Below are 10565 nucleotides of genomic sequence, written 5' to 3'. Positions count from 1 at the left end.
ACAAATCACAACCTACATTAATTAACCCATTATATTTTCGCCATTAAATCGCAAAATTTCATGTTTAATGTTTGCTCTTATACCTGTAGCTCTGTGAATTATATGTACTGGTTACAATAAACGTCTAATTCCAACAGGTACTTACTTGTAATCGGCTTTGCTACCAATACATCAAATTAGTTAATAAATTAGTATACGAACCTTAATTTATTTAGGAGTTGTAAAATAATTGAAATTTTATATTTGGAATATTGTACACAATCATAATTAAATTAAAACAACAACGCCAGTGATATGTATTATATTTTCAATAAATATGTTTCTTATTATCTAAATTAAATACATTTTCTTTACATTTAAAGCTCAAAGCGATAGACATTAAAGTTTATTAAATAACTACATAATATTTTAATAAATAGCAGGTACATAGACTTTGGCATCACAATAAAATGAGATCATACATTTCAAATATTCAAATTCCTACAGCCTCCACAATCTCCCAAATATTTGGGTAAATACAAATTATTTGGCAACATTATTGTTATTTTTTAAATGACCATAGCCATCATTTTTGAGGATTTAGTATCTTTTTCAATGCCAGGAAATACGAATCCTTTTTTGGCTAGTTCTTCGTAAGTTATTTCGAATAGATCTTCGAAGCCAGCTTTCTTGGCGACCGCTTGCGATGCTCCAGCTGTGAATACTGTTGCTGTGACTTTTACGCCCAATGCCTTGCAGAGAGGAATTCTGAAATGAGAAATAAACTTAAGAAACGAGAAATACATCTTGCAAATTATTTTTCCATCAGTTTACGAATAAGTAAAAGAAATATAAAAAAATTGACTTCAGATCAGGCCAGGACATTTTCTAAGAGTTACCAGTTACAGATTTGTAACTTCCTTAAAATTCTAGTCGACGGGCTTACGTCCTCCGAATCAGTGTTTAGATTTCGGGATATTAATGACTTATTATCAGACTTGAGACATTCTAAACGTTACCTTTAATTGGCTAACAGGTGATTGACTCCCGTAGAAAAAAATTTAACCGCTAGTAAGATAGTTTGCTAAATAACTCAAGATCAAAACCCCCTTGCCACTTAAGGAATACATGTTAATCATCATTTAAAATACGAAATATTATAATATAAAGTTAAGCGGTAGGAATGTAGTCAGCTCATTTAAAATACATGAAACACAAACACTAATAAAGTCTGTTTGATCTGATATTCACTTTGAATTGTTCTTCATTAACTATTCAACAGTTACGGACTGACTTAGCGTACGTCTATGTTCAAAACTAGCTTGAGTGTACGGCTTCGTCTGTGCCTTATTTGTATTGGGGTAAAAATCTACACAAATACAATGAAATAACCCAGGTCATTTCTGTCTGTGTGTTTGCGATAAACTTAAAAACAAACTGAGTGGTTCTTCATCTTGTTTTGAACTGTTGACAAAGCGATTTAAGAGTTTAAGTGTTTAATTTGTTGGGGGGGTGTGTAAATTATCTGAAATTTAGATTGTTAAAGATACCGAAGCGTAACTGTTACAGTCATTTTTTAATAATTGTAAAACGATACTCTCTGTACACATTCGTTACCAATGCTTTATAAACCCAACCCAGATTTTTATACTCTATGGTACAAAATGTCACATTGACATTTTAACAGAGCCAAGTAAAAAATCAACAACAACAAATTTTATTTTATTTACAATGCAGTCAAAAGAAATTTCAAAACCGCATAGCAAAAGATGCATGTGCGCTAAAAGAAAATGCATATGCAATACAGACGCACAACTTGACAAGATAACTAAAATACCTTATAAACTATCTCGGACCGAGTTGAATAATATTCGTTTAAACTTGTTTACTGAGCGAAATTCTGATGGCACGGGGAATTTGATGTTACGAGGAAAAGATTTACAAGACAGATATGATATGAGAGTCATGGATACAGACATTAAGGCCATTTGCCATTATGTTAAATCTTCGACAAGACGAATAACGAAAATAGATTTGAGTTACAACAGAATAACTGATAAAGGGTTCTTCAAGTTGTTAAAAAGAATCCTTGTTAAAGGTCGGTCAAGTGTCTTGAATCTCAATATAATGAATAATCGACTAAGTGCCGAATCGATTTGTAATTTAGCAAAATATGCGAAGTATATGAAGCTACAAGAGTTACGATTGAATGGAAATAAGTTTGGAACTAAAGCAGGGGAATGTTTAGCTAAGTTTTTGATGGATAATAAGACTGTAGAGTATCTAGATATTGGGGAAACAAGTCAAACGTTGTCCAGTGTAGCGCATATCATCACAGCATTACGAATCGATCACGGAGCGAATACAACACTAAGAGTGTTCGATTTTAGTCGAATAATACCGCTATTTAATCGATATTCTTACGAAACTAAATGGTTGGCATATCATATCGAGTATCTTTTAGAAAGAAATTCTTCAATTATTGAGTTACATTTACAGAAAAATGAGTTTATAAGTCATGATGTTGAGTATTTTGCGAGAGGTTTGAGAAGAAACGATACTTTATTACATTTGGATCTTGGTTATAACAAAATTGGTGACTACGGTATAGAGTTAATAGCTAAATTCTTAGCTGAAAAGCCTCCTTTAATCATTTTAAATGTAGCCGCCAACACAATTCATGATCTTGGAGCAAGAGCGCTAAGTTTAGGGATGCCATACTCAAAAATTCGTTCACTTGACATTTCGGCAAACAAATTGACAGATGAAGGGTTGCTAGACTTATTAAATACGATAAAAAAGTCTTTTCGAATGAGGTTTTTTAATATTTGGGGGAATAAAATAGGACATCCGACTTGCTTTGTTATGAGTCGAATGTTAGAAAGTGGAGTGCTTATACAAGAATTTATTGATGTGAAATTATATGAGGTGGATGAAGTGATCTATGCTGCTTACTACCCGAATCCCTTTAACAGGGATAAACATATTTATTATGATGAACTAGAGACGGGAGTGGCACAACCAATTTATCATATAACAAGAAATGTGGTGCCTGAAAAGAAAAATACTAATTTTATAATTTGATTTTATGAAGATTTTTTTATTCGTTTTAATTTTAGATCTGTTGTATTTTTTGTGATTTTATTTGCGTATTTTAATAATTTTTTTTTTGTTATAAATGATTAGATTATATTATCAGAGTTACGGCGAACTTCAAAAGTTATCCCAAAGTACGGTTTGTATTAATTTTTGTTACTTACCTTTTATTTTGAGTACAAATATGGTTTTAAAATACCTATTTTTATTTTAGTTTTTGTATTTGTATGATATTTTGAAGATATTTCTTTTTATAACCTTGTGTATTAATTTTAATAAATGCTTTTAATATTTTCACGTTCTGTTTTTCTCCCACGAGTAGCCTAGAGTAACAAAACTTAAAATTCATTTGACGAAACCTAGAAGATTCCGCTCTCATTGACATAATTTTTGAAATACGTTAAATCTAATATATAAAATTCTCGCGTCCCAGTTTTCGTTGCCATACTCCTCCGAAACGGCTTGACCGATTCTCATGAAATTTGGTGAGCATATTGAGTAGGCCTGAGAATCGGCTAAAATCTATTTTTCATACACCTAAGTGACACAATTTTTTTTTATATGGCAAAGCAACGTTTGCCGGGTAGCTGACCCGGCAAAGTTGCGATATAAAATAATAATTCTACAGGACTATACCATCCTCTTTCACTACGTAGACTAAAAATAGACTAGTTCAGCATATTACGGGTTAAAAATAAATTAAAAGGGTCAGTCAGGTCCGATAAGCAGAGGGCAACATAAATTGTGGTTAATTAAGGGACATTTGTGCTCAAAAAAGAAAGTAAGCGTATTCATTCAAAAGTCGCTGGTTCGGGTTTATGCTTCTGCTGCATAAATATTTCCATTTTGCAAGGCTGTTTTTGTTCCGAATTAATTGCTTTCTGAAAACTTCAATAGTTTATTTATTATTCTATCTTAAATTGAATGAAACGCATATTAAATTAAAACAAATCTTCCGTTTTCAGTCTTACTGTGGTTAACATTCAAGTGGCTAAAATCACGGGTTGGAGAGCAATAATTTTGTCTTAACAAATATTATGTACAATACCTATCAAAACGTGAAACTTATACCTCAATTTCTGTGTTACATTTAGCGGTACTTTATCTATACAATAGCGTTTAAACTCATATAAAAAACGCTATTGAATAGATAACCTACCGCCAAATGTACTCAGAAACCGGGGGTAAGAAATCTAGCACGAAACAAGGAGCTATATATACGAGTATACCAAACATTCTTGCTCGTACCCTATAAATTCCTTAACAAAAGAATGCTATCAGGAAAGACAAGGCATCCGTAATATTCTAATTAAAGTAAGATGGCCGACTATTGTGTGGTAAACGATTGGAGACGTCGGCGGAACGGAATTAATATAAGTGATTTACAAATAAATTGAGGGGTTTTAAAATGTTATTGAGAAAATAATTTGGATAGGATTTTGGTTTTCGTGTGGTTTAAAAAATATTGCGTCGAAAAAACTTATCATTTTTTTAAAGTCGGTTAGAAATTATGTTTAAGACGATCATTAATAGAACCGAATTCTTATCAGTGTATAAGAAATTAGTGAGTTATGTGGGTTATTAATGTGTTTCTAGCTAGCTTCTAGTGTATTTTAAAAGATCTTATTTTAGCCAAGTAATTATAAATGTCATAATAATAATATATTCGATAAGAAAGCAATAGTTATACCAAGAGCACGTATCGAGCTTCAGTCCGCTCCAAGATTTTGACTTAGCGGCTCCTTAAAACCCTGTTTGGAAAGACAATATTGTACTCTAGTGGCTACTTACCTATTTACTTATTTAGACCCTAAAAACATCGGAGACGGCCACACGGTCACCACATAAACTTTTCCTACTTAGGTATCTACTATATTTTTTTATAATTAGTAATTCAGCGATCTATAACCCCGTTTACTACTTAAAAACGTTTCAAAACTAATATACAACTTCTGACCTACGAACCAGAGAGATATGACAAAGTTCAAAGACAAATTTCATACAATATCAATGGTAGACCTACATAAACCTTCAAACCTTGACCACATACCTGGCCAGCAACAGCTCCTTCCCAACATTCCTCCCCCTCCACTCAGGGTCCACCACCAGGCCGTACGCAGTCAGATACTTATCCACGTTGTACTGGGAGAAGATGTCCACGCTATGAGATACTAGGTCTACGGCGCCGAAGAGCTGGGCCCATACTTTGTCTTCCGTCTGGTAAAGAAATAGGTAAGGCGTTAGGAAAAGCCAGTTGCGCTCACCGGTCGGTAACCGATCTGTGGGTTGAGCAAACCTTGGCGCGGTCATTTAATAGATGGGTCACGACATTTTGAGCTGCGCGTCTCCGTGCTTCGGACGGCACGTAAAAAGTCGGTCCCGATTGTTGTCCATTAAGATAACAGTCGCTAAGCCACGTCAAAGGCCTTTCGGGCGGCTTGAACAACTTTGACACGAGGTTGACCACTAACCATAGATACGACAAGAAGAAGAAGTGAGCTCGTGAGGTACCCAAATATCGAGCTTTTTTGTGTAGAGAAAAGATGTTATTACAAGTTCATACATACTATAATGCGAAAAGACTTTTTCCCCGACCTAATATCTAGATTATTTATACACTTTCACCAATAAAGTTTATAATATGCAAATACTTACCTGAAAGGGTTCTTCCTTGTCCTCCTTACACACCACAGTGAGTACATTCAGCCCCACGATCCTCGGAGGCAGGTCATCATTGTCCACCACACACGCCAGAGACAGGTTGTCTTTGAGGGTCGAGCGCCACAGCTTCTGAAGCTCGGCTACTGCTGTGGGGTGCTTGTGGATTTCTGGGGAGAAAATAAATAGTTTAACCCCCGGTTTCTGAGGTACAATAACGGTAGTTTATCTATTCAATAGCGTCAAAACTCATTAAAAAAAAACGCTATTGAATAGATAAACTACCGCTAAATGTACTCAGAAACCGGGGGTACCTAAGAGGTGTTTTAGAGACAGAATTTTGATTGACCTAAGAGCACTTTTGGCTGCCTGATAATTGCTGATATAATCATGCTGCTTAATCATCAGGCAGCCAAATAAATATCTAGGATAAACTAATCAATTGTTAATAACAAGTTTAAAGATTTACCCTCTTTTTCATAAACACACTATAAACCTGTTTTAGTTAAAAAGCTACTATAATATGTTTTCTCTTTTTCATTTCGCTAAGGAGTGAAAGAAACAAAACACTTTATAAGCCTTTGATATATTTTTATGAATAAGAGGGTTAATGTTATTGGTGAGAAACAAGCCCATGACCTCTTGTTTAAGGTAACTTAGGTGATAAGTCGTGATCGTCACTTTTAAAAACTTGAAATAAAAAAAGGGAAAGATGGATGAATAATTAACTTCATCATCTCAGCTGGGAATCGTCCACTGCTGGACAAAGGCTTAATTATCTTAATAGAACAAAAAAGAAAGAATATTGTTAAAATAAAAATAATACAAACTAAACCTGGATAACTGAGTAGTGTTTTCTCGTCTATCACTTCTTGAAAATCTTCACATTGGCAGGAATCTGACTGTCGAAAATAACAAGTAAAAAAGCAAATTAATAAAAATAAAGAAAATTAAAAAAAAAATATTTACATTTCCACGGAAACCTTTAGAAAAATAAAATGTTCTTTTCACAGTTGTATATTCAGACATACAAAGTTTAAAAGTGCGATAATTTCGTTCATAAGCTCAACCTGGGTAACTTTGAATCATTTGGGTAACATTGACAGTGGGAATATGAACTAGTTTCGATTATTATATTATACTAGCTGACCCGGGCAACTTCGCTTGCGTCACATGCGTCATAATTTTCCCCGTTTTTGTAACATTTCTCGTTGCTACTCCGCTCCTATTGGTCGTAGCGTAATGTTATATAGCCTATAGCCTTCCTCAATAAATAGGCTATCTAACACTGAAAGATTTTTCCAAATCGGATTAGTAGTTCCTGATATTAACGCGTTCAAACAAATAAACAAACTCTTCAGCTTTATAATATTAGTATAGATGAAAACAACACAATTGATAAAAGTTTATTTTAGTTTCGCAAACCTTTATCAATTGTGTTGGTTTCATACCAATAAACCGGCAAGGCGGTTCATCCTTCATGAAGTACGCAGTCAGGAGGTCTACAGCCTGTTCCCAGAGATCCTCCGTCAGGTCCTGGATGCGGAGAGGACCACGGTCGGTGGTGAACCGGCGCCAGGTGGTGGGCAGAGTCAGGTGAGGAGGGCGAGTGAAGGGCATCTGGAAGAGGAAAATAAATATTAGGTCGGGGAAAAAGTCTTTACGCATTATAGTATGTATGAACTTGTAATAAAATCTATTCTCTACACAAAAAAGCTCAATATTTGGGTTCCTCACGAGCTCACTGAAAGAAACCTAATGAACCGTGTACTCATATGTGATTCTTGAAGCCAAAGAGATTTTATTACAAGTTCATACATACTATAATGCGAAAAGACTTTTTCACCGACCTAATATGTAAAATGATATTATATGCAAGCGAATCAGTACGAGTTAACTAGTATTTAAGAAACGAATAAACAATTCGTAACACCACGCAAATAATTATTTTAAAACTGTAACACATAATTAAAAATCACGTTAAGTTATTTAACATAAAATTGTAAATAACTAACTAATAAAACTTAACTATCTCACTAACCTTTATCCGTGTGTTCGTCACCGTGGTCCAGCCGCGAGTGACGGGGCTGTCATCTCGAGGGATGCTGCAAGGACGGAGACACAACAGGTGGGTCAGGAATTTAATATCGTTCATTGATGAACCATTCTTTTGAGAGGTGTAGTAAGTGCTTGTTTAATAGATTTTTTATGATAATTATTCTACGGTATAGATTTACGCAAAATAATTAAATCTATTCTAATATTATAAAGCTGAAGAGTTTGTTTGTTTGTTTGAACGCGCTAATCAGGTGCTATAACTGGTGCGAATAGAAAAATTATCTTTAGATAGATCTTATTTTCTGTTAGATAGCCTATTTATCGAGGAAGGCTATAGGCTATATAACATTACGCTATGACCATTAGGAGCGGAGTAGCAACGTAAAATGTTATAAAAACGGGGAAGACTCTGACCCGTTCACTCTTATGTGACGCAATATACAGGGTCTTCTCATAATAGCTGGTGATATTTCAGGAGGCGATACTGCCAATAAAGATGAAAAAAAAACCTCCCAAAATATCACCAGCTATTATGAGAAGACCCTGTATACATACATATATAAAACTCTTCCGTTAGTGACTGACTGATGGACAACGCACAGCCGAAACTACTGAGCGTGGAAACTTTAAATTTGGTATATTCCTTGTGAATTTTAGAGGAGCACTAAGAGAGGATTTTCGGAAACTCCTAAAGCAAAAAGCATTCCTAAAAACTTTATGAGGCATATTTTCTTTTATACATATAGCTCGTATTTGTGTAGCACTGATATTGTCTACGAGTATATCATCGTGTAGCACTGCTACGAGCATACGGGTCTCGTAGCCCCGTTGCGTAGTAGCGTGGACGGAATTAGAATTCAGTTGAAAATAGGCTCTATTCTTTATCGAAAGATTGTTCAAGGAATAATAGACTGATACATACCCGAATTATATCGGCGATGTCTTGCAAATAGGTGAAGTGCGTAGAACTCGTAGCATGCAGTCCTGTATGATAACAGGCATGGCTATTGGATGTGAATGAAGCAATAAAAGTTTGTAGGGGTCGTAGCACAGTGACGTTCTTTTATCTTTCTCTCTTTACCTACACAGATGGCAAAACAGGCTGGATTTTTTTATGCAAGTATGTAATAGTTTTGTTTCATTGAAAAAGTGTTCAAAATCTGTTAAACTCTTTGTTATATTGTATTAAATAATATATCTTGCTCTATGTGTACCACAGCTTTGTAAGATGTCGTCACGAAGTAATCCGAGGCAGCTAAACGGTATTTAATTCGATATCCCACAACATTCATATCCGTTCTACTTCACTTTTATAGTACACGACTATACCTATAAGAGGTAAATATTTGTACAGTTAAATTAATTTCAGGGGTTAAAATTGGTTTAAATTTAACGTAATATAGCTGTACCTATACCTCATCTCATACTAATCTATACTAATATTATAAAGCTCAAGAGTTTGTTTGTTTGTTTGTTTGAACGCGCTAATCTCAGGAACTACTGGTCCGATTTGATTTTTTTTCCTTCAGTGTTAGTTAGCCCATTTATCGAGGAAGGCTAAAGCCTATATAACATCACGCTACGGTCATTAGGAGCGGAGTAGCAACGAAAAATGTTACAATAACGGGGAAAATTTTGACCCATTCTCTTAGGTGAAGCAAGCGAAGTTGCGCGGGTCAGCTAGTAATTCATATAATATTACACTATGAATTTTTTTATATACTATAAATTATTGATTACCTTAGTAGCTAAATGTAAAATACTGGTATTCAGCTGGTTGGAAAAAAGGCTAGGCTGATATATTATATTAGGTAAAAAAACCTGTTTTATAATAATTAATTAATAAGTAATAATATGTTCTACGTAAAACAATGATATTTGTATGTCATTTATGACAAAACATAGAAAATCATATTATTATTTAGTACCTATGTTTGACATATAAACTGACAAGCGGTCAACTGATTACAAACTAAGCAGATATAGCTTATATTGTAAACAGACAATGATAAACTTAGGGTTGCCATCCGTCCGGATTTCCCCGGATTTTTTCCTAGTTTAGAGGGCATCCGGGGAGCGTCCGGGGATGGTTTTATTTGTAGACCGGGTTTTAAAAAATTAATAAATAAAGAAAATTTGGGCCGCCCGCGATACACGCACTATGCTCGCACACCACGATCAACCGACGAACCAAGTATATTCACCGTTCCCCCACTCCTCCCGTCGCGGTTGCTTTTCTTGTTGATATGACCGGCTTCGGACTGTAAAATCCGGGGTTTTCACGCGTCTTGCCCGGTTTTCCAAATTTTAGAGATGGCAACCCTAGATAAACTTATTGGCATGATAATAACAATAATCATTGGTCTCTACCCCGGAGCGAGATTTTATGTATGTAGGTATGTAGTTATAGACCATCTATTTCCCATCCCCGTATTGCTTGCTTACCACTTATTAACCAACCGGTGCGTGCACCCACGTATTTTAAGATGAAAACAAAAATAATCCCGCGTGTGGTATGTACAGTTATTCCTGGAGAGGCCAACACCCTCAGGATCTGACATCCTTGAAGATTGCGGAATTACGATGAAAATAATGTATTTGGAACAAAAGTAAAGAATTCAGGACTTAAAAAAGACAACTCTCGCTTATTTTATTGAGTCTAGTGTTGCGAGGACTTTAACAAAAATACAAACAACGGAGTCGAAGTAAGTACTGGTAGACTCGAAACAACTACCTTTATTTATTTTACCAATATTTTTTTATTGTGGGAATCG

The 10565-nt window shown here is 34.9% G+C and overlaps 2 protein-coding genes across 2 annotated transcripts; one reads left to right on the top strand and one right to left on the bottom strand.

The window, feature by feature from the left end:
• Positions 1 to 309: 309 nt before the first annotated feature.
• Positions 310 to 7888, bottom strand: LOC142984735 (arylalkylamine N-acetyltransferase-like 2). The gene is made up of 5 exons (XM_076132492.1): positions 7775 to 7888; positions 7185 to 7353; positions 5731 to 5903; positions 5126 to 5292; positions 310 to 747 (listed from the first exon to the last, which is right to left on the bottom strand). Exons 1-5 carry the CDS (start codon positions 7886 to 7888, stop codon positions 549 to 551), a joined length of 822 nt encoding a protein of 273 aa, XP_075988607.1. The 3' UTR covers positions 310 to 548.
• On the top strand, positions 1646 to 3372 carry LOC142984820 (uncharacterized). The gene has a single exon (XM_076132660.1). It carries the CDS (start codon positions 1711 to 1713, stop codon positions 3061 to 3063), a length of 1353 nt encoding a protein of 450 aa, XP_075988775.1. The 5' UTR covers positions 1646 to 1710; the 3' UTR covers positions 3064 to 3372.
• Positions 7889 to 10565: the final 2677 nt, after the last annotated feature.

Source organism: Anticarsia gemmatalis, chromosome 28, assembly GCF_050436995.1.
Source record: "Anticarsia gemmatalis isolate Benzon Research Colony breed Stoneville strain chromosome 28, ilAntGemm2 primary, whole genome shotgun sequence".
Lineage (NCBI taxonomy): Eukaryota > Metazoa > Arthropoda > Insecta > Lepidoptera > Erebidae > Anticarsia > Anticarsia gemmatalis.
The sequence above is the reverse complement of the archived record's forward strand: the minus strand, read 5'-3'. Positions and strand labels throughout refer to the sequence as shown.

Coding starts and splice junctions, on each gene's coding strand:
- LOC142984820 (XM_076132660.1), top strand. CDS start 1,711: ATGCAGTCAAAAGAAATTTCAAAACCGCATAGCAAAAGATGCATGTGC.
- LOC142984735 (XM_076132492.1), bottom strand. CDS start 7,888: ATGAACGATATTAAATTCCTGACCCACCTGTTGTGTCTCCGTCCTTGC. Junction 5,904..7,184: donor ACCGCCTTGCCGGTTTATTG/GTATGAAACCAA, acceptor TTTTCTCCCCAG/AAATCCACAAGCACCCCACA. Junction 748..5,125: donor AAGGAGCTGTTGCTGGCCAG/GTATGTGGTCAA, acceptor TTCTCATTTCAG/AATTCCTCTCTGCAAGGCAT.